The sequence below is a fragment of the Polyodon spathula genome, chromosome 7 (genome assembly GCF_017654505.1).
Source record: "Polyodon spathula isolate WHYD16114869_AA chromosome 7, ASM1765450v1, whole genome shotgun sequence".
NCBI lineage: Eukaryota > Metazoa > Chordata > Actinopteri > Acipenseriformes > Polyodontidae > Polyodon > Polyodon spathula.
This window is the reverse complement of record NC_054540.1, coordinates 7,346,743-7,371,550: the sequence shown is the minus strand read 5'-3', so window position 1 is coordinate 7,371,550 and position 24,808 is coordinate 7,346,743. Positions and strand designations below refer to the sequence as shown.

The 24,808-nt window shown below is 36.4% G+C and overlaps 1 protein-coding gene across 2 annotated transcripts in view; it reads right to left on the bottom strand.

The window, feature by feature from the left end:
• Positions 1-21,926, bottom strand: part of cracr2aa (calcium release activated channel regulator 2Aa) — a 44,397-nt gene extending 22,471 nt beyond the window's left edge. Inside the window, exons 1-7 of one of the 2 annotated variants that reach the window (XM_041254342.1) lie at positions 21,691-21,926; positions 20,674-20,780; positions 20,225-20,383; positions 9,717-10,077; positions 2,050-2,161; positions 840-1,020; positions 25-171 (exon numbers count right to left, since the gene is read on the bottom strand). In XM_041254342.1, the coding sequence (XP_041110276.1) occupies positions 25-171; positions 840-1,020; positions 2,050-2,161; positions 9,717-9,929 (653 nt within the window). In that variant the 5' untranslated portion in view covers positions 9,930-10,077; positions 20,225-20,383; positions 20,674-20,780; positions 21,691-21,926. The remainder of the gene's footprint in view (positions 1-24; positions 172-839; positions 1,021-2,049; positions 2,162-9,716; positions 10,078-20,224; positions 20,384-20,673; positions 20,781-21,690) is intronic. The other variant, XM_041254341.1, reaches the window with a different exon arrangement.
• Between the last annotated feature and the right edge of the window lie 2,882 nt (positions 21,927-24,808).

The window sequence follows — 24,808 nt, the reverse complement described above, 5'->3', positions numbered from 1 at the left end:
AGACTGATTGTGTAAAGCTCAGACCTCTTGAGTGCACTCTCCATCTCCTTCTTCTCCTTGTTGGCCTCTTGCAGCTGATATGACACTCTGGCGAGAAACTCCTCAAAGTTTGACAGGAGGTGGGGTTCATCTCTCCTCAGCTGAGCCCACAGGCTCCTCACTTCACTCTGACTGTGAAAAAATGTGATTCTGAGTTATGGTTACTCTAATATTTAGTGATTATTTTCTCTACATCTGCCTTTTTACCTTGCTCTGAGCTTATCCAGAGAATCCTAAATGCCTCAACTTTACAGGTGTCTAGAGGTAACATCAAATACTCTCAAGTACTCAAGAACAGTGAACCAGCTAGTTCTCAACACAACCAGTATACATTATAACAGTGCCTGCATAGCTTAGGACTCAACATGTATACAAACCTATGCCTCAATAAACTTTGCTTTAAAAGATGAATTCTCATTTGAGCCTTTTAATTTCAATTGTACATCAAACCTGACTGCAATCAACAAAATATGTGAAATCTGTGTTTTTCTGTACAGTTATTTGCATATTCTGACTGAAACCAGGACGGCTGCGCATGAAAGCCAGCATAGGGGTTTTTCTGTCGTTGGCAAAACCTGCATGGATGCTTAAACTAATCTTTGGGGTTTGAACAATTCTATTCCCAAGCTCCTTTAGCATCTATGTTTGTTTAACGGAATTTCTCTATGTAATGTTCAAAACAAGTAGACAATTCTTTGATTATATTCCCCACCGCACTCTTCAAAAAGGATGTGTTTCTTTACAGCTGACTGTTTACCTGAAGAAAGAAACCAGTACATTTCACATCAAGTCTGACTTACTCTTCAAAGAGGTTGCTGGCCCCGAGGCTCTCCATTAGCATGCAGAAATGGCGCTCCTCATCATTCTCGCCCCCGGCCAGCCTCTCCTCCCACTGATTCTGATACACAGTCTCTGTCTGAGACTGCACTGGCTCCTGTGGCACCTCACTGATGGAAATCTTTTGACCAAACAGGAACTCACCTGGGGAGTCAACAATCAGGTTAATACTACACAGTCTATTATTTAGAGATTATTATCATTACTATTATCATTGGTCACAGTACCATTTTAAATATCCATATGGGACTTGAGAAAAAAAGTTTTAGTACCCTCAAAATAGAATGTGTAATGTAACAGGGTCTGTAAATAAAGTATTAAATTGTAAAATAAACCCCAAAAGAAAAGGTAAAGCCCACTCCATTTGAAGCCCACAGGTCAGTAAAGGCCATGGCATTGCCAGTGAAGTCTGCATGGGCATTCTCTAAAGAACCTGTAAAATAAACAGGATGGTGCAGAAATGAAGCTAGAAGTGCAGCAGAAGGAGGTCAGGAGATGAGTGACAGACATAAGGTTGGTCCTATCAGCCTGCACGGATGGAGGTGAGTGACAGATGCAAGGTTGGTCCTATCAGCCTGCACGGACGGAGGTGAGCGACATACACAGGATTGGTCCTATCAGCCTGCACAGACGGACATTGTGCTCCTAGTGGCCGGTTGATCTAAAGAGGATGCAGAGCTGTCAGTGTGTCCCTCTGCATGCTCGCATCCCTTGTGTAATGTGGACAGATCTTGATCTCTCCTGACGGAAGGAAGAGCATACAGCTTCAGAAGGTGAACAATAGTATCTCCATCTTGGATCCGGTGGTGCAAGAGATGGCCTGGAACAATGTTCCTCCAAGTACCTGTGGGTGGATGGACGGGGAGGGGAGTTTCGCCACCCGCTACCCCAGTGAGATGAGTGAGGTGGCTGAACGACACCCCCCTCCCGTTATCCAGTTGGCTTCTCTTTTTCAAGGGGAAAGAAATGCCTTTCACTCATGAACGAATCTGGGTTTACATAGTTGTACATGTAGTACTTGAAACTTTAGATGAAAGGGCCATCAGGGATATACTGACATTTTGTGAAATGCTACAGTTCAATATATAGAAGAGCTAGTATCAAGCTAGTGCTATTAAATATTGCTAGTTAAAGGGGGGGGGGGTACTATAAAATGAACACTGTGCAACCCACTGAATCCTGTGGTGAACTCCTCCAAGGTAAGGAAACCATTTCCATCAGCATCCAGCGTGTCAAAGACATTCTCCAGCTCGTCTGCACTGAGAGGTAATTCACCATGAAGCCTCTGAAAAAAAATCAAGAAAAAAAAAGTTTCACAAGTTAAACAGTGTCATGTATAAAATAACTCAGCAGATTATTAGGCATAGGTAAATCTTATCTAGAAATAAGCAGCCTGTGTTCTTACAGACACTAAATAGCAAACTGCACTGGACTCAGTTTAGGATCTGGGCTCTTTTTTTTTTATTGCATTTTCTGCAGTTTAAATTGGAACTTCTTGTGATTGGTACATCATATTATAATGCTACGCTGTGACTGTTTTCATTTTTTAGATCTTTTAGACAATATGTAATATTCAAAACAGGATGCAACAAAGTGAAAAATCCACAAACTTGCAAGGACTGTTTCATGGAATGTTTTTTTTTTTTAAGGAGTATTTTATGAATAGTGTTTATAAATTTAATAAGATTAAACAGTGCTCTAAAAATTAGAGTTCAAACCCTATTAAACATCTGATGAACTGCAACTTGATTCAATAATCAAAATTGGCTTTAAAAACCATTCCTTTACAAAATATTCCTTAAAAATGTCTTGACAGTTTTGTAATTGAGGACCAAAGCTTGGTTTCCAAAGTATCAGAAATGTTCTAATATTCTCACTTATTATGCTTATGGACCAGAAGTGTAGTGGCTGCATTTCAGATAAAACCGGTTTTAAGGTCATTTTTTTAAATAAAATCTGTGTGACTATGCACTGCCTTCTACACCAATTAAAAGTCAAATACTGGTTGACACAACAGTGGAACAGGCACCACATACTGTACCTGAATGCAGTTTTTTTTTTAGCTGCTATAAATTGTAATTTTGGGCAAATAACAACAACTAAATTAAAAAAAAAAATAGCAGAATGAATGCATTTCATTACACATTTATATTATACTGTTGCTTTTTGTTAATGTTTCTGTTACACATCCAGGAACTACAATCAAACAATAAAATGCACCCGGTTTGATAAACTTTTTTTTTTTATTTAGCTCAGGTTTTGCGTATTTAGTATACAAATAACCTCTCCAGTATAAAAATGATTTATTATTCTTCACATCAGTGTTAACACCTATTTGAATGGCATCCACTGTCGCATTTGATTAAATTAGAAAGCTAAGTGTTCATTTATAAGAGATTCTGTACAATGCATGATCCATTCACTACATAGTTCTCAAATGTGTAGTTTTTAAAACATGTACATTCATTTTAAATCATGATATCTGGTATTGCAGTAGACTAAAGAAATCTCTCTTTGCAAACCATTTTTTTCGACAATACTCCATTTTTACTAATTGTAAAAGTAATGGACCTTATTCACAAAGCTTTAACAAACATTATTTAAACAGTTTGTTTTTTTTTGTTTGTTTTTTAAAGTCTGTTATGACTAACGAATAACGCAGAATTTAAATATTTTTTAATAGGGCCCAATATTACTAAAAGGATTACAGAAAATTCTGTACTGTACTCTGCCTCCCATGCACTACGTGGGAATTGTACTGCATACATTCAGTGCGTAATTTTAAAAATTGTAAGTCATTTACGCGCACACTATTTGGCTAATTTACATACCATAGAGTGCACACTACATGTATTGTGAGTGATAATTTCATGTGTATGATAATGTCCAAGACTTACCTGTGACTGCCGTGATATAAAAAGCCCCAGCAGTCCAGGCGTAGCTTTTGTGAAAAGTGGAGGTGGCTTATATTGACTGAAAATGAGCGATCAACAGACACAGCCCTCTGCAGGGGACAGGCAGAGGCAACGCAAACTAAAGCTGCACGTAGAGGAGTTAAAAATTCCAGTGGAGGAGGTGGTTTTAAATTATAATGCCTTGTTTGGTTCAGTGTTTTATTTAACCACGCTATTATTTGTACCAATGTAATGACCTATAATATACAATCTAAGAAATGATAACATGAATCTATTTATTCACACTTAATATAACCTGTTATTTACAGGTAATCTTGACTGTTCTATACGAAAACTTTAATGAAAGTAATGCCTCCATGATGCCAGATAGATTTCAGCCCAGAAAAACAGGTTTAAATAGTGCGCCTATCTGTGATTACAGCCTGGTTTCCAAACTAATTATCGATCACTTAAGGTGCTCACTACGATTATCTCCCTTTAGTAAATACGGTGTGAATGAATCTCATCTCATTATTCAGAGTGGGGTGCCTATTTTAAATACAAATCACATATTCATTCTGATTATCATAGCGTGGCACAATAAAATTAGTGTGCGCAATAATATGCCTATTTAACTATAACTATTTTGCGCGATAATGAATAAAATTGCAATAGTAAATAAGGAAATCATGAACATGCACACTAGCTGCTGTCATAAATGAGGCCTTATGTGAGTAGTATGTATTCTGGGTGAGTAAAATGAGAAATCCTATGGATGAAGAATCCAGTCACTTATTCACCAGTCACAAACACGCATTGAAGTGAGTGGGTTCAACCATACTTTTAAAAAATAAAAAAAATAAAAAATAAAGTATTTTATTTACTGAAAGCCCAGACTTATTGGTCACGTATTTCTGGCAATTCCCAGGCAGGCTACAATTACCTGTCCCGGCATTTCTATCGCATTCTCTAGCTACTGCATGCAGTATATTTGCAATTGACCACTGAGAAGCTTAAGAACATGCAAACTCAAGCTGTGCAGCAAAATTGCTATGCATATTCATAACGCATTACATTTAAAATATCATATGTATTTTTTCAATGCATACAACAGCCAGCACAGAGCTCATCTGGAGTGCTGGGTACACCTTTAAAAAACATCATCTCATGACATTTTGAGTGCTGAATTGATCTAAACAAAGGAGGATCTAAATAGTTAATTTTTAACAATAAAAGGGCCTATGGAAATAACGCAAGTCTGTCCCTTTAGTTTATTATGTCTTTAAAAACATGAAAAAAAATCCTCAGAAAGGTTTATTCTTTAGTAATTTAACTGATTTTTAGATGCAGGTAGTTAGATACCCTGCTGTTTAAATGAATATGATTGACAAACTGCATATGCTGTAATTTTTCCAGGACAGGATTAAAGCAGGAACCAATTACTTACAATCGAGAGAAAATACATGCAACAGAGGTAAAAGTAAAAAAGAAGATGAAGTGCAATCCTTTAATCTTTTCTTTTTTAAGCAACATCATTTTCCAAATGCACTGTGTTAATAGATTTCTTCTCCGTCTGAGCAACGCAGTGTCATGAATGCATGAATAGAACTTGGTATACTGTTGGCATAGTAACAATAACGTTCTTGACTCAGGATATGAAGATGCTCAGTCTCTAAAGATTTATAGATCTACAGCACGTAAGTGGAATTGATGGCATTTTCCCAGTTCTAAACAGAGCAGTGCTTTAAAAAAAAGTAAACTGATCAAATCAAAACTTACAATTTTGATCACAAGAAACCTTTCAGAGTGAATAGTATAACTATGTGACGTGAGAGTCTGCTTGTGCCTAGTACTCTGACGTGACTCTGCAGTATGTATTGTGATCCTGTTGAAACTCAACCAATAGAGGCGGATCCTTTTTGCACAGTATTTAATCAGATAGCAGACCATGTTTACAGTACAGTTTGTTTGTTTTGTTTGTAGGTAGTATGTTGCTTCAAAGCCTGTTTGTCTATCTTTGAGACAGGCATGCAGAAGACAAACATGAAACACTGTTCTCACTGCTGACATGTGACTTATTGTTAACAGTAAAGTTAGAATGTATCCCTTGGATCTCTATTATTCAGACCAAGGACCACACACACACACACACACACACACACACACACACACACACACACACACATACACACACACATATTATTACCAGCCGACTGTTTGTTGTGGTTTTGCCTCTGTGCTACCAAAATTAGATGAATACGTTTCTGAGAAACAACAGCACCCCATGACAGAAACCACAATCATGTCACCTAACAGATTACTCGGCACACTCTGCTACTTGCAAGTATCTTTTTTATGTGACACACCAGGTTTTGAAAACTCTGTGCTTTGATCCTGGTGACAAAAAGGATCATCTTTTTGCACTTTAATAATTAAATCAAGCCTTTGTTCTAACGATTGTAGCCCATGCAGGTCTGTCAACAATTGTCATTGGCTATACATAGGATGCCTTGGAAATGAGGATCACACTATTGGGCAATGTTTGTGAACACTTAAAAACAAATGTATTTAATATGGAGAGTTGCGGCTCAAGTTACTACACTTACTTCTGCTTACAAATGACCATCATGCATTTCGTTTCGCTCATATGGAGTTCTGTTTTTGTATGCACATTTCATTCAAATTTTATAAGCATTACATATATTTTAAACTATAAAATGTGACACAGGCACGAATCTGGGGATAAAAACTCCAGGGAAAGTGCTTATTGTGTATCGTATTACTAACATTAAGTTAAATACTGTGCCAGAGTTCTGTAAACCGTGAAACACCACCCTCCTAAATCCACGATGCCAAGCTTAAATGACATTGTTGGCTAATTAAGCACTGCCTTTCTTCTCTTGACAAAATAGTACAAACATACTGTATTAATGTCATGTGATGGTTTTTAGTGGCATGCTAATGTGAACAGCCTACTTCTAATACAAGCATCTAAATGAGTTTCTCCGGGAAGCCACTCTTTCATCTATTACGCACCATCTCTATGGGTACCGCTGCCTATGACTGCTGATGATGGCAAACCTTGAACACATTTGAAATACATAATACACATGCTCTGAAAGCGGAATCATACTCATGTGTAAAGCACTGATGCGTTTCGCCTGAAGAGCCACCCTATGTTGATGTTACTGTTGTTCTTATGGAGTTATATCTGTCTACAGTGCTTCACTCTTCACACTGCCCTTCCAAACTGCCTCTCCCAGTGTGGAGAGAGACCCACAGCTCACAGGTTATAGAGACATTGACTGTATCTGGAGTTTCTACAAGCAAGACAACTGGCAAGTGAGAATGCTAAAATCTAAGCAATCGAGGTTCCTTAAAATTGCACATGAGCATCGTAAAGCTGAATCTATAGTAAACTGAAGGCAAAAGAAAGCAGGGGTGACACTGTCGGAGTGTGGGTGGAGCTGCACTTTTTAATAAATTCACACTGACAGTGGTTTAGCATCCTGGACTCAAGTGTCATTCACAAAACAGACACAGACAGACGTTATAGAAATGTACTCATTTTGTTATAATAAAAACCTCTCCCACTTTATTAGCAAATTAAAAGTGGAAAGCAAAAACGATATGCAGTAGTCGAACTGTGCTGAAAAAAACATGGGAGAATCCAGAGTTACAAATCTGTTGTCATGAACAAAGGATCAAAGGTAACACTACAGAGAAATCTCTTCAATATGAAAAAGAGTTGTCTATCAAAGGTATATTTACTGTACTTCAGAGCACCCTGGAAGACTAATAATCCAAGTGCGTGTGTGTGTGCGAGTGTGTGTGTGTGTGTGTGTGTGTGTGTGTGTGTGTGTGTGTGTGTGTGCGTGTGCGTGTGTGTGCGTGTCTGTGTGAGAGAGAGAGACAGAGTCTCGGCTGTAGTAAAGTGTTTTCTCTGCATCTGTGCACAGCCAAATATGACTACACTGTACAAATGAGCACTTTTCTGTTTTTAACTGAATAGATTAGCTGCCAGATGTTCTAATCTGGAAGGTTTTGTCAATAATATACTCAATTACAGTATGTGGAGGGATAAAGGTTTTACATATACAGTAAATAGGAGTTCCTTTTTTTTATTTAATTTTTTATTTAATTATACTTAAATGAGATTTAAAAAAAACGTGTCTAATCTTATAAAAGTTTACTATGGCAACAACATCATTTAAAGCATTATACAAGTATGGTGGAGTAAAGTACAGAGAGGTAAGGTAAAGCATGGTCAAATTCACAGTAAAGTCCTATAAATAATAATAAATAATAACCTTTATTTTTATATAGCGTCTTTCATAGTGGACCACCATCACAAAGCTCTTTACAAGATACAAGACTAGGGTGTGTGAACTATGCATCAGTTGCAGAGTCACTTACAACAACGTCTCACCCGAAAGGGCCTCATTTATGAAGGAGGTTAAGTGACTTGCTCAAGGTCACACAATGAGTCAGTGGCTGAGCTGGGATTTTAACTGGGGACCTCCTGGTTACAAGCCTGTTTCATTAACTAGTGGACCACACAGACTCCTAAATGCATAATATCCATCTGTATAATTGATTGTCTTGAGCAGGGCATTGGGTCTGGTTCCCCACCACACAAGCCAGCTGTGTAAAAATGTGTCTGGACTGGTTAGTCTGACCTGACTGAAGGGGAGCTTTGAAAAAAAAAAAAAAAAAAGTGAGAATTGGCTAATGAAATGCCCATTAGGCCTAACCACATATAAAGGATATATATATATATATATATATATATATATATATATATATATATATATATATTATATCAAATATATTTGTCGTTCCGTCTTTCCCCCATGTTTATTGTGGGGTGTGTATATATTACGTTATAAATCTTATCATTTAAAGAAAAATATTGACAAACAGCTGGTTTATATAGTTATTTAAACAGCTCTGTATTGAATAAGCATTGTTTTGAAGGGCTAAGAATTTTATTAAATATTGTATTTATTTTATTAAAAAAAATAAATAACTTGCTGCTGACAGTGAATGTCTTTAAAACACCTCAACACAAATATAAAGTAATTATGATAGCATACTTGCAAACTTAACATTATATAAAAAAAAAAGTGTTAGCATAACTATTTGCTTCAATTTGAAGTCAACAAAAAAAGCAGCTTCAGCCTTTTCGTAGAAAAAAGTGCACAAAGAAAGAAAATAAAACAATGCCAATCCAAGTAGCACATTTATCAAGGTTTCAAAGTCCTGTAAAGGGTGGCATGTTATGCTGAATTGCCTGTCGTCTCTCTCAGGCATTAATTCTACAAGTGTGCAATTAGTGGTAGCCTAGTATATGAAAGATGTCTTATTTAAATTATCGGAATAAAATCAGTGCTGGAAAGATTTGTAATATACACACATAAATGCATAGTTTCATGAAAACGACAATTGGCTAAACATATGTTGAGAAATAAATAATTGAAACACCATTTCTACATCTCCCTCAGCTCTCCCACAACTCCTAACGATCTGTTCTGCCAGTAAGCAGAAGCTGTGATTGTGGTATGTGAAAAAAAAAAAAAATTGTAACCCTCGGAAGGCGCAAAGGGGTCAAATGCACCCCAAAAATGTACCATGTGCACTTTGAAGAAGGATTGAAGAAGGATCACTGAAGTCGGACAAGGACGTTCTTGGTATCAAATTAGTTTAATCACATGTAAGGATTTATCGCGATCTTTAAAGAGTTATGAGATATGTTACAGTTAAACAGTTAATTCATACACATTTGTTTTACCCGTTTAAAGCAACAACAACAAAAAAAGTTGTAAAAGTCATGCAATCTTCCAATAACAACTTTAAATTACCTGCAATCAGCAATGAACAGTGAATTTCCCAAAGATAAATTTTGGGGATATGCATACCAATATATATAACTTTGTTAAGTCCTACCTGCATGTCCCTGCGTGTGATAAAACCTTTATCTTCCACATCACATATCTGGAAGAACTCATGTGTTTTTTCTAACATGGTTAACTGTCCCGTTTCCAGGTGTTCTGTCCCATTGCAGCCCATATCCCCAGTGCAGAGGGGAGAGAATGGTTCCTCTTTCAGGAGTGAGTTCCGTGCTGTTTTGGTTGCACAGGTGTTTGTTAAAGCTGCCATTCCACTTTATTGGATTTTTCTTTTTTGAGGGGTTGAATTCAGTTCAGAAAACCTGATTGTTGAAGGTTAAAGCAGAAGCACATCAGAGGCTCTCTGCGAGGCTGCTCGTCATCTCTTAGCAACCACCTCTTTAATTAGCCAGCAGAACCTAGGAGAGGAAAAAAAGCCTTTTAAAAATCCTCTCTATAGTGTATTTCTTTAATAGACTGGACCAAACAGCCGCGTTCCCCCCACATCCTCGTCCCCCAACCCCCGCATTCTACGAAAAACAAAACAAAAGAGAAAACTGCACTCCTGATCTGGAGAAGATATTGAAGACACAACTATACCATAAGAGACTCTTTATTAAATATACATTTCCAGAGTTCGCACCTGCAGGACCCTTGAATTTGCACCCTTTTATTTCTTTAGTTGCTTCTTTGCTACGTGTGACTCTGCTATGTGAAAATTCAGACATTAGACAATGTTCTGCTATAAAATCACCTAAATGTTCACACGATAATGTAATGTATCATGAAAAATGACGATGAAAGAATATAAGATTATACAGGGTGACACAAGGTTGCTTGGATTCTACTCTAAGAGAATAACAGAGTTTCAGAGATGACAAAAAGTACCAAGCTGATTTATAATAGCCTGCAACTTAATCTTTTCATTACACTCTTAATAACAGACGTCATTGGTTTTGATTTTGTGGGCCCTATTCACAAGGCTTTGACTCATGAATTATTTTCAATGCATGAAATAAAGTTTGATATTCTACATTTATCTGATGTTCTATCAGATTTTAATAAGACCCAATAATGGCTATCCTACTTTTTTTGGACACAGTAGTAAACACAAAGGTGCAATTTCCACTGCCCTTTTGGTTCAGAGTCACACCCCTCAAGCCCCCTAAACAAACTGAACAAATGTAGCATATATTTATTGCTCACACCAATTTAACACAATATTTTGACATTTAAAAAAACACATCTAAAAATCGATATAGATACAATTAAAAATACTGACAGAGATTGAATACACAGGCTTCTTAAGGATACATTGTATCCTTTGAAATATATTGTTCTTGTCATTGTCATAGTAAGAACCTGGGTAACCCTTATCATCTTGATACAAATTATTTTCAAGATATCAGTAAGAAGAGAATTATTAAAATGAAAAATGATTTAAAACAACCCAATGAACTCTGTTTGTATTTTTTTCAGACACTGCTGGGATCAAATGCTTCCAGGCGACAGGCTGTAGCCTATATTGCAATACAGAGCTTGACCATTTAGGTAGGAAGGGGTTGCCACTAAGGTGTTTAGCAAGTGCTTTACATTAACTGGGTAATCATTTCCAGTAATAAAGTACTTTCCTTTGCAACTAACCTTAACATTAATATTAGTGTTAGCCTAATCATTATTCACTGTTATTACAGGGACATTGAGTCATTATTAAATGATCTATATAGTCAGGGGGCCCACAACCAGAAGAGGTCCTGTTAGCTGGCAAAATTTTAACTGCACTGCATGTAAAATTTAGTTTATGCTGGTCCAAACCTGGATGACAGTACAGCCATACATATGGGTCACAAGCATTGTCCGCATAGAGTACACTTAAGGTAACAAACAGTAAAAATTGAATGTTATGGGATTTTTTTATGCAAATGAAACTTCCTTAGAAGTCATATATATATATATAAAAAAAATAAACACATATTCTGATATTCTGTATCATTCTTATCATATTACAGAAGTCAAATCAAATTACCTACTGAAGAAAAGAGAGAAACACCTTCCTGTACAATAAAATGCATGCTTTTTATTTCAGACATCATGTATGCGTTAGTTTACTTTACGTGGTATCGTTTTGACAGTCATTTATAAATACTATTATACTACAAATGCAAACATGGTTATGAGTCTATTCCAAAGCTGTGTTTGTTTGAATACTCAAGCACTTATTTTCAGTAAAGTGGCTTCACCCTTTCAATCCAGTCAATACAGCTTGCTTGCTCCCTGTATTCGGTGGCAGACGTATTTGTGTGTACTGTATTCATTGGCACCATACAGACATCAAAAGCCATTTTCTTTTCAGTCATCAGTCGCTTTGCAGGTTGTCAGAACACATTACTTGCAGGAAGGAGTTAAATGTGGAAACAGTAAAACAAGATACAGTTTTTACTGCCTTCACCTGGCATTTCCTAATGGATGTGATTTCAATGGTGGTAATTGCAATACGATATGATTGCACTACTTCCAACAGTAGTATTTAAACAGCAAACTAAACGAAGGAGGAGGTTCTGAAAGTTCTCTAAAAGCACTCAGAGTGCTTGTACTGAAGCACAGCTAGTACATGACAGCTAAATGGTTTAATGCAGCTGAAAGCACTGGAATAGGGCTATTCATTGACGTACATTAAGGCGGTGGGAGAATTTAACTTTTATGAACTTGATCCATATTAAAAATCTCTAAATGCTATTATCATTATATGTAATAACAGGCTTACCTTGAAATACTAATGAGTCCTCTCAACTATTCTTGTGATCAAAATAATTGAAATGAACAGGTAGAATAAAAAAAAAACTTTAAAACTACTGCCATTAGTACAATGGAATTCATTCTGAAAGAGTAAGTCAGTGCAGCGCATAATAACAATACAGTACTGAAATTGCACTTGTAGCCAGAGCACCTCCACAATATAAAGCTTGATAATGCAAATTAATGTTGTGCCACGTAGACCCAATACATACTAGCAATCTACAGCAGTATAGTCAAAAATCTATTACGCTGTTCAATATTTGCTCCACTGGTCTGCTCCATTTTGTTTAGGGAGACTGACAGATGGTTTAATGAAACAAGTACATGAATAACTTTATGAGTAGCCGCCACAGATATTAATACAAAGCGTTATCAGCATGATAACAATGAAATCATGAGGATTTACATATGTTGCAGATACATTAAAAATGTAAGTGCGACGTATTACACTGGCAGGCATCCTATTATGTTCCTAGACTCTTTATTAATAAATACTAGTTATTAATAACTTCAAGTAATGAATGTTATCACCGAGTCTGGTAAGGATTTGATAAGTGACCATCTAGATATATGTAACTGTGGCATAGAGGATCAACATCTGACAGACACCTCATTATATCTGCAGGGTTTAGACTAAAGAAAATAAGATAAAGAATGTACCCATGGTACAGTGTTTTATGTGGAACTAATTTATATGAACAAAAATAAAATCTTTCTTTGTTTTCCACTACAGCAGACATATTGGAGAAACCACTGTATATACATGCATGTGCTGTACTGATGTATGCTGCCATCCATAGCTTACAGCATGCTCTGTGTACAGCTGACTCCACGACATCATTGCTGCATTCCCAGCGGGGATAATATCAGCAATAAGATAACCAGAAATGATTCATGAAATCCCTGCCTGGCTTTTAAGAGATCGCTAACATTTACCTTCATTTTGCAATTAAAAAAATATGCTAGGGATCACTGTGATTATCAATTATGATACAAAAGGACCACAAATAGGACTCCATGTTCTCTTCCTGGATTTTGAATGCAGTTTTTTTTTTTTTTTCACTATTGAAAAGAAGCCACAATGATCATCTTTGTAAAACACCACAAGCTGCCTGCTTCAAGTCCACAGTGGCACATGTTATATCAACTCACTTATTATTTTCTGGTTTTACATGTTGTTTGTACAGTGCAGATCTCACATGTATTCAGATCCCTTTGACAGAAGGGTCATGGTACTGTACTGTGGGAGTTCAATTGGCAGGAACTCTCTCATTTCTACAGTAGCACAAATTATTGATATTTAAAAAAAAAAAAACACTCAAAAGTAAGGACTTGATAAGCTATATACTTGGTGCTGCTTTGATTGGAAAGCAGACTTTAGCGCAGATTTGCATTCTACCGACCCTGAAGGCGCTTGTGATGATGGTAAATCCTTGAGGAATTGTCATGTGCCCCTTTAGAACAAATGCCTTGCAGACACTTCTCTATAAATAGGACCGCCCTGGCTACCAATGTTGGCTCCGATACTTGGTGTTGATACTTACATTCCCCCATTATAAAATGTGTCTATCTTTACAGTGAGGTTAGTATATGTGGAAATACCCTGCTGATGGCTACACTACATAGGCTACAGACAGTGAAGAATGTGGATATTGTTCTTCTCTAGACTTTTGCTCATGGGTAGAGTGTTATCCCATGGGGTATCCATCCAAGTACACTTTGCTGCTATTGACTTTAACCTAAGCTCTTGCTCCTACATGCTTAGGTCAAATGCTTCTGTCATCCACAGAATCGTGTCTACATCATGTACGTGCAGACGAAATGTGCCCACTAGAGTCTGCAGCATGACCCCCAAGCTGAACTTCTCTACCACAGTCTAAAGGATTATGCAGGACTTGAGAGAAGGTTAAAGCTTACGTTTCAGCTAGTACTGATGATGACACACGCCAAAATGTTTGTCTACTTGATTTTTTTTTTCTAAAGTGTTTACCTTCTCACAAATCATGCGAAATATTTGAGTATTTTGAAGGAGTTTACAGAAGCAATACATGCTTTTACTACAGGATGTGAAGTATACGGAATTTGAAGTAAATTAATTAAACAAACAACATCCTAATTCGCAAATCCTATAGCTTATTTTGCTACAGTCAAAGTTATGTTGCAAAATAGATTTTTTACTTAACAGCTCTGTAAATATTCCTCTGGTGATTAGCCTTAGGTGGGGATTAGAACTTGTACAGCGAGAAAGTGCATACACTTATTTTTTTATTTTTTTTGGTACATTGAAGAAATAGCATTCAATTAAAATACATCAACACATTTTTGTAAACAATAATAACTTCTCTGCTTCTAGTGAGCTTGCTGTTTTGTCGAGCGCTGATATCCCTGTTGTCCCAGCAATGCAAACAAATCTCTGTTCAGGAAAAGTGTTGGGGAGTGCTGGGTCACTGCTTGCTTCAGTACAGGGTGAGTTCCGCTGCACCTTAAATATTTCAAATGATTTGCTTAACCATGCCCTGACCTTTCCCCTGTGGGTATCACCACTTTAAAATCAGTAGGTGTCTGTACCACTGAACATGTGCAACTGACGAGCTCAAGAATGATCACATGGCAATAATAATAATAATAATAATAATAATAATAATAATAATAATAATAATAATAATAATCTCCAACTGGAAAACCATGGTCCCTATATAAGGTACTTTGCTGTTGTTCTGGTTTTCAAGAAATGCGCAAAAGGTGATCTGTGTAGCTGACTGCAATTTTCAAATAAATTGATTCAAATTGTTCTATTTATGCTGCAACACAAAATACATCAATTTAATTATAGTCTCTATATACAGCACTGATAGTCAGAAATGAGACTCAAGTCAAGATGCTGCAGTGAAAGCATTGTTGCACACATTTATTTAAAAAAAAAGCGTTTTGAAAAATGTTTCATTGACAATAAAACCTAAATTGTCAACAAGTGCATAAAAAATGTAACTATAAAATAATGCAACAGCTGACCCCAACAAAACTGCAATTTAATGTGTAATTTATTAACATCATACAAATATTTCCACAAATATTTAGCAAACTGGCATTAGGTAAAGTTTAAACTCGCAATGAAGGTATATTTAATTTCCAGCTATTTCTCTTGATATTTCTTTAAAAAAAAAAGAAAAAAAAAAATCTCTGTTAAAAAAAATCTATGCCTCGTTTAAATGAATTAAAATGTCGGTTATACATAATGATGCAATTCCATAAATGTTAGGACACCAACATAAAATATAAATTTTCACAAGGAAAACAAATTTATATAATTTAATTAAAAAGGGTGGAATTTTACATGGCATGTAGTGAAATTGAGATCTTTGTGTATACTGAAAATTGTATGTATAGTAAAGTACAGTATTTAAACAATAAAGGCTAAATATCTCACTTCTTTCAAGCTTACTATAACCCAATGGATATTGTTAGTTGTGAATATAATCATTATTGGATGATAAGTGCCATAATTTCAGGCCATTATTAAAGTCTGTCATATCTACTGTCTTGCCCATCGTGACTGAACCATACTTGCAGCATGGAGCTGCAGCTTTTGCAGTTTAAACAATACGTCAGGGAATCCATTTGTCTTGTGAGGGAGTGTGTTCTGGAATTTGCTTTAACATTGCATTGGATATCACATTGCATTTTTATCTGTGTGGTTAGTGGAATAGTACTCAACATTTGTTTAGGTTTCCGTACCCGGTACACACCTACAGATTATTCACCAATAAAGCAATAACATCACTTGTACAGCATATGTCAGATGAATTGTGGGCTATTAATAACAGCTGATTACAGTTACTAGTTTTAGTTTCACATCTGCCAGTCAAGCCTTTTAAATAGAAGAAGTAACTTATGTGTGGTAGGATTAGTTGCTAAGGTGAAATAATCTATATCAAACTATCTCTTACATAATTTAGGTGCTCAGATTAGCAATTTTGAAGCAATTTCAGCACAGGAAATAACTACCATGATTAAACGATTCTTGTTGAACCACCCTAGTCACCCTACCCTATGGATATCCAAAAGGTGTTGCTCCATACTGGTTTTTTTTTTTTTAAAAATGTGTTATGCAATTAAGAAATGTGTTACTGTGCTTGACAAGTTCATGATAAAAACATCAGCTCTAAAAACATATTTCATATGTGCAAAAATAAAGCCAACTAAGAATAAAATGATCAGATGGATTTAGAAGCTCTAAAAAGCAGGAGATCTTAATATTGCCACACAAAAACTGCTCTTTCCACTATATCCTTATTGTATTTGGTAGTGTTGCACTGATGACTGTAATAATTGATTTATCATTGTTTTGGGTTCAGCATTCATCAAAAAAGGACAAGACACCCTGGGCTTGTGACAGTGTGCCCCGCCCATGTGTGGATTTTGTGTTATGTATTGTGTGTGGTGTGTTAATGCTGGTGTATAGGTATTGGTGCACGGGATATAAATGGGTCTGTGTAGCACAAGTGATTTAAAATATATAGTTGTATTTAGGCAGGAGCTGCCTCTGCTTCCACCACCTCTGGGATTTTAAGGGGGGAGGTGGCCGTTCAGACCATGTGTGCTGCGCGCAAGGGCGGGGGGGGGGTAGGTGGCACTGTTCCTCGCCCATGTGTGGATTTTGTGTTATATATTGCGTGTGGTGTGTTAATGTTGGGGTATAAGGTATTGGTGTATGGGATATAAATGGGTCTGTGTAGCACAAGTGATTTAAAATACGCACTACTATGAAGAGGTGGGGAACAATAGGGTTAATGCAGACTTCAAGAGTAGTAGTACTTCGATCCATTGCCATTCAGATCATATTTTTATATTACACTTTATTGAGATAGTCCTGTTTCTAACTTGGTCCTTTTTGCAGATTTCATATCTTTATATGGCAGATCCCTTTATTTTTTCTTAGCTGTTTTTTTGTGAATGTGATATGTTTTTATCAGTTATCAATTGAAAAACACACATGACCTAAATAAACATTTGTGGCCTGCCTTTGCAACCCTGTTCTTATGCTTATAGGTTCATAGTCTACTAAATAAAATACAGTGCAGTGCTGCAGGATTCGTATCTATTCTGATTTTACTTTAACAGTAACAGTAATAGCATTTACTGCTTCTATAATCCAGCAAATCGGAATGGCTTAAATGTGACCCAAATCCTATGGGACTAAAAGGCTTCAACCTCAAAAGAATTGCCCAGTAAATAAATAAATAAATAAATAGAAAAATTCAATAATTAACTTCATTATTTTATAAACGAGTGACCTGGCCCCCACAATTTAGTATCTTATTGCTAATTACTAACCTATGTTCTTAACTGAAGACTATTCTTAACTAAGAACACTTAGATTGACAATTTGTGGTTGAGCACATTTCCTTGTCAGTTAGGAAGGTTGCAACCAAAAAAACACATGTAAAATGGTTCCCCACAAACAGACAGATAAGGTCTCCCCATGCTTATCTCTGTTCTTTTTTGGAGCACTGAACTTGAAGTGTGGTCAGGCAATGTTAAAGGCAATGATATAGGAAAATAACTATAGACCAGCATGAATTATTTTCTACAAAGGACACTTTGTCAACTCTCAACAGACATGAAAAAAAAAAATCCTGAAATGCCTTTTATCAGGCTAGTGTTGGGCCAAAAAAAGTATTTATTTGTACTCCGCCTTTGTTTCCAAGGAGAACTGCAATTAATTTTTTTTTTTCAGCTACAGGACAAAAATCTGCTTGCGATTCCTGAAAGAAGACCACAATTAAATATCAATACAAAATAGTCTTAACCATTTCAACCATAGTTTCACTCAATCATAAATTCTAATGTAAAACGTAAGAAACAAAGGGGTTTATTTGATTCACCTTTACTGTTTGCATCTCCACTTATCTGTGGTAACGGGATTACAACAAAAAAGTGGTTAATGTACAGTGATCTTAATGGATTCCCTGGTATTGAAAAATGCTCTTTAAAAATCAATGGTGTAGTGGCTGATCAAATCGACTCTTTCATATTAAGGGGCTAGCTTTCTGTTTACTGGTAGCTGAAATTACTAAGTGGTGTTACTAAGACACAGAACAAGGCACTAGCTGAAACACTGGTCTACATAACTACTGTACAGGGTTGACATGATCCCCCTACAGCATACCCTACCGAGATAAACCAACCCAGGCATGCAAATGAGTTCCGACTGATAAAACTGTTCTTTTATCTTAAGCAATATGCTGTGGACCTTTCAGTCATAAAACAAGAACAAAATAAGTTTAGGCATTTTAATATCAAAACCAACCAGAGATATCTTCTTTTACAATCAAAGGAAGCTAAGACAAATTGGAATACAGATCACAATGATATAAGAAATAATCACACTGGAGCACACATCTGCATGTGACGCCTTTGCCAAACACAAGTACGGCTGATTGGTAAACAATACCATAGACTATCACCTGCAGTAACCACTGTTTGGGAATACGAAGCCTAGTAGATTTGTTCAAGCCAAAAATGGCCTTAATTTCAGAACTGGTTCTTGAAACAATTGTGTTTATATGTTCACTAAAATTAAAACTGGAATGAAGACACAGCCCAGGCATTTAAAGTGTTCAGTAATTACAGGTGGAGAACCATTAGTCATGAATGATGCCATACTCAAAACACCATCTCCCAGAGCTTCATCTTCCTACCAGGTATGATTAGCAGTGCAACCACATTTACTCATTTATTATGTCAATTATTTTCAACCAAATAATCATCTCACTGTAATCACGGCTCGCTATTAGCAGCATCATCCACACTCTAGATAATATGGGTGCAACTTGCCTCCCCACACACACTCATGCATACACTGCAAGTACTATAGGCTCTTTTATTAAGGGTTTATTTTACAAAATATGTGAAAAGATTGCACATAATAACTGAAATGCAATACTTTCACCAACGTTCCTATGGTTACTACAACAATGGGCTAATTGAATTACAGATATTTTGCTTCTAGCTAGGAATTAATAACATCTAAATGACTGCCTAAATCTGGAAGGGTCATTTAGTTGTTTTTTTTTTCTTTGTCTTATTTAACCTCTTTCACACAGGGTGGTTGTCTGAGTATTACATTACAATTATCAGACAGTTTCTAGTTTTTTCCAAAGCAAATATTTTTAGCCCTTTGCAAATGTACCAAACCTTTCCTAAATAAATATAAATGACTTACTTTTACATGTAATGTGTACAGAGTACAGTACACCTACCAAACTGACCCAGCCTTCAAAGCAAACATTATGTTTGTATTGACTGTGCGGGTATGCTCTGAAATGTAGCCATCTAGAGCAATTCCCAAAGTTTATGCAGGCATTCCTGTCAGCATACTGGCCATATGTGGATCTGGCAGGGATGGAATTGTCACGACTGAAAAACATTTTTCAGCCACAGAGCTTGCCCAGGTGTACCCTTCTAGAAGATCAGATCCACATATGGTAAATAAGGGGCCAAATCCTTTGCTCTAGAGAGATGCCTAAACAGTAAGGAGTGTTTGTTTAAAGGCTTTGTTTTGTTTAAACCTTTTACTTGTTCTCATATTTTTGTTCCTGTTTTTGTCAATAAAAAACTGTGCATCAATGCTAAAACTGCAGCTTTCTGCCTCTGGGTCTCCTTCCTGCCAGTAAACAGCCTTCCCAAAACGGTGACACCTTTGTAAAACAAAAGAAGAAGTGCATCCACACACAAGAACCATATCCTTTGGATTTTAAGAAGTCTTACTTTACAATAGGTGTTGCTTGCCAGTCCTGAGTAGGGATACATTTCTGGAAACGCTGTGAACTCTTAGTGATATGCAAGAGGGATGTCCTAGATCTTGCCAATTATGAAGTCTTTGAAAATCCACCAGGGAGAATTACTTCTTCAGCAGTTTCTCTTCAGCTGCAGCAAACAGGAATCCAAAGTAAAATTAGCTTTATTAAAGTTAAACATGAGAAAAACTACCCAAGTCACTACCACAGAACTGGGTTAAAATGATACAAACAGCCTGTTCTTTTCAACAATATAAATATATCACTAAAGGAAGTTAAGTTTGAGTAGAAATTGTGACATGACAAAATTAGGCAAAGATAGGAAACCGTACATTGTGTGAGAACTGTGGGTGCAAACAGTTCCCTTTTTATTTACAGAAATCACAAGCCACAACAAATAAAGTAACACATTGTACATACATGTCCCTCCATACCTGTACAACATGTTCACTGTATGTGTGCCTCCACAGATCCTCAGATTCCGAGGAGCAATGTCCATAACACGTTTCGTCCCTTAATTACACATGCTGTAAAAAGACATACATACTATTCTCACTAGATTCAAACTGCACATGCATTGCAAAACAAAATGCTCTGTACTTCCAAATATCTTCGGAATGTTAACGGCTCCTCTTAATATGAATAAATGGTGAAAAAAATAGAATATGTGTTGATTCATTCAACCATAGCCCACTTCTACTGATCAGAAGGCATTTTCTGTGAAATTGGTTAAGTAGTCTCAATGTAGCCTTCAACGGACAGTTTTCCATGAACCTTGATACACATTAAGGTTCATTCTGGTATTCTCAGACTGAGTAAGGCCCATGATGACTGATTAGCGTGTTTTGTTTTTGGTGTTTGGGTTGAGGTATACAGAATGTAGTGTCCTATGTGCAGGGCAATACATTTCAGTTTTGTAGTCAGGGTTATAGGTCTGAACTGTACGCCAAATATAAACTACTGTATATAAAAAACATGTTCTTGCTTTCGTATTATTTTATGAAGTTTTTCAAGTTAACATACACCATCTGTTGTCAACAGTCATTCAAACTTTTCTAAGGACTAGTCTAGGAAGACAGTAAGGCCTGAACAATTCTCCCTATTCATCTACTGTTATGAATAAACATTGATTATACATTTATTTATATAAAGAGAACATATTTATCCTAATTTAGCTGTTTCGTTTCCATTGCTTCCCAATCTTTTATATTGTTATTACGATTTGCATATTTACATATTTGTAATTAATTCTGAACACATGAAACGTTTACATTTGAACACGTGTACATTTGAAACCACATTAAACATCCTGTCTACCAGAGCAATACAACTACCCACTACGTCACGAACTCACAATGTCACATTCATGAATGCAATACTGACCTAATTACAAAAATAATACAATACGCAAACACCAAACCTAACAGCGTTTCTTACCTTTATTTCATGTGTACAATACTCAGAAGAATCTCCACGTATTAGTTCACAAAAGATAAACGTCCTCTTTAAAGTTTTGCAAAAAGTTTTATTCTCCCGAGATTTCCAGTGCTAGACGCAGAGCGACTGGCCACTGGCTGATCTCATGTGAAAAGAAAAACTGGGTTAATCCTCTTCTCAAAGTTTTGGCCCTTAGAGTAAACAGGTGGAAAGTAAACAGTGCAGCGACTGCCTGTCTATAGAAATGTGCAGGTCAGTGTGTTGAGGGTGGAACTTAACAGACGCACATTTCAGTGTAGCTATAGCAACACGGACAGCCACTTCTCGTTCTATTTTTATTGACACGACACGGGGTTGACGTGGTTGCAGCCGTCTTGTTGAAGATTCCAAGTTTCCAAAGTATCAAATGCCCTTGTTTGAACATGTAATTTTTTTAAAGAGTATTGTGATGACGACTAGCGCATTACATATTCAGTGAAAGTGTGTCTAAGTTCATCTTTTTTTCAAGGTTCATTGATGGAGTGTTAACCATGTCATTAATCTTATTTACAGTCATGGAACTCAGTATAGTTCAATGTTAATACTTCCTGAAAACCTACTGAAAAGGATTTTCTCTCCTTGCAGGAAGGAGAGAAACACATGTATATGAAGGTGGATTTTGATTAATCTTTACATTTTCAGTAATACATCTGAATATATCTTCATGACACTATGATCACCCTCCCTGGTTGACTCTAACCCCTGCAATTTCCAGTGAGGACTGTTGATGTCAATAAGCCTCTACCTGCCAGCCTACACAATTCACCATGCTTACACCTACACTACATAACAGCAGATCATTTTATACAATCCAGTCCAATAAAATATGACACCCCCCCCTTCATTTTCTTGATATGCTTGATTTTTCAAAATTCATATTAAATAAAAAATCAGTCATATTATGTTATTTTAATACTCGTTTAATACCCAGCTAAAAAATATGGTGAGCTGTAACGGAATATATTTACTGGCCTTTAACTAGGCACCCAGCAGGTAAAAGGTTTGTATAATGTTTAACTCAAAAAGTGCTGGCAGCTGAAATTATTTTTAAAGGACCTACTTTCTTGGACCAGCTGCTCATACAGCACCAGGTCTCCCGAACCAGCGTGATCAATTGAAAACCAGACCACCAGCAGCTCTGGTCAGCGCTAGTCATTGTGGGAATCTCCACTGGGGTTATTTCAAGTTTTTAGTTTAGGTTTCAAATACACCCATTCTAAAAATTTAAAATAATCATTTTAAACAAACATTTAAATTAGAAAGTCTAATTACCAATACTAATTGGTTTCTAAACTGATGGGGTAGCCTCACGTTTGTTGTACTTTTGATGTTAATATTATCCCCATGCAACCCTGGGCAATACTTGTGGCCTCATAAGGATTTAAGTGTTTTAAATATGGAGCAAATAATGACTATGAGTTTAGTAAACAGGGCCCATAGATCTTGTGGCCAACATATTAATAAGCTATTTTAATAAAGCGCTTTCTTGTGAAAGACCACTAGAGAGGTGAGACAACTTGCTATGAACCATATAATCAATATGGATGGAGCAAAAATAAACAATATTTGTGAAATCATTTCAGGCTCTTGGGCGTGCACAGGTTACAGTGTGAGTGCCCTTTTAATTACAACATGCAATAAAATCAATAGAACCCTGGCCTTTGTTTTTTTATATTTGCAGCTGGGGCCTATTCACTGCTCATATGTCTCATTATACAGGCTGATGAGTTTCATGGAAACCAACAAAACGTGTGAAAAAGCTATGTACTTCAAAGCTCTGTTGCCGTGCTGCAAGTGTTATTGTAATGCTGATGTTCTATTTATGTTTCTTCTCCTTCCCTCCCCTCCCTGATGCTTTCTTCAAATTTGGAACTGGGTATTATTAGAGTGGCCAACAACAAACACTTATCTTGTGTCCATATTTGCAATTAAATGATTCTATTTTGACTATTCAGGCTATGAAATTCAGTGACCACGTGGTGATTATGTTCCATAAGCAAGTATGCTTTTTTATTTCTTTATGTCTTCTGATAGTGTGTTTTAGTCATTTTAACCTGTATAAATAACCAATATAACACAGTTGAATGTGTACACTGTAGTTTAAAAACCGCGCCCTGAAATGTGCCAATAAAATGGGCTGTAATTAAAATATAAACCAAATGTGATATATTTGGGGCTTATATTCATCAAGTTTCACGGAATAGAACTGATTTTAGAACTACCCAGCCTATCGCAGATAATGTAGACCAAGAGTAGTGCTAATCGGGTCTGTGTAACCAGCAGATTGATCCAGTGTTTTGACATACAGTATAACCTATTGGGACATACCTATACTGGGCATATACAGCAACCTTGTCAAATTGCACATACTATATCTGAAAATCCTACCAAATGTTACTAGCCAATAATTTTCAGGAGCCAGAGATTAATTAATAAGGGAATCATTTTTACTTTTCTGTTTCTCAGAAAGACATGTTAATTAAGTTTGGAACTAGAGTGAAGAAAATACATTTCTGGCAGTATAAAACACCCATCAGAATTCCCTACCTGCCTAATAATACAAGACAACGGTACCTAAAAGCAGATTTTGATCATGCTTGTTTAAAAAAGATTCTGATAAAACAAGGATTGTGGTTACTGAAACCAAGCAGTTGTGTCACAAGGACAGGGGAGAAACCACAGAGGGACAGAAAACTGAGGATATTACCATGACGATTCCAGTAATTGGAATTGTGCAAGGCCTTAGCACTCCAACATCACATCTTCTTGTACCTTTTCCTTTTCTTCTAGTTAAAGAAGCTAAACAAATGTAGGCATGTTTACATTAATTGCATGCATTTATCACTGGGATTGAATGAGACCATTTTCTTTTTTTTTAATGTTGGTGTGTGGTAACATGTTGAGCAGTCACTATTGCAGAAACCAACATGAAAAGGAGACAGAGATACCAAGGTATTACTACAGAATATATTGGATACAGCACTTGCATAAATAAAAAAGGCCTAGCTAAACAAGACACAATTATTTTAAGATAGAGTACTGTATATCAATGACTGGCCTGATTATTCCTTGGTATTTT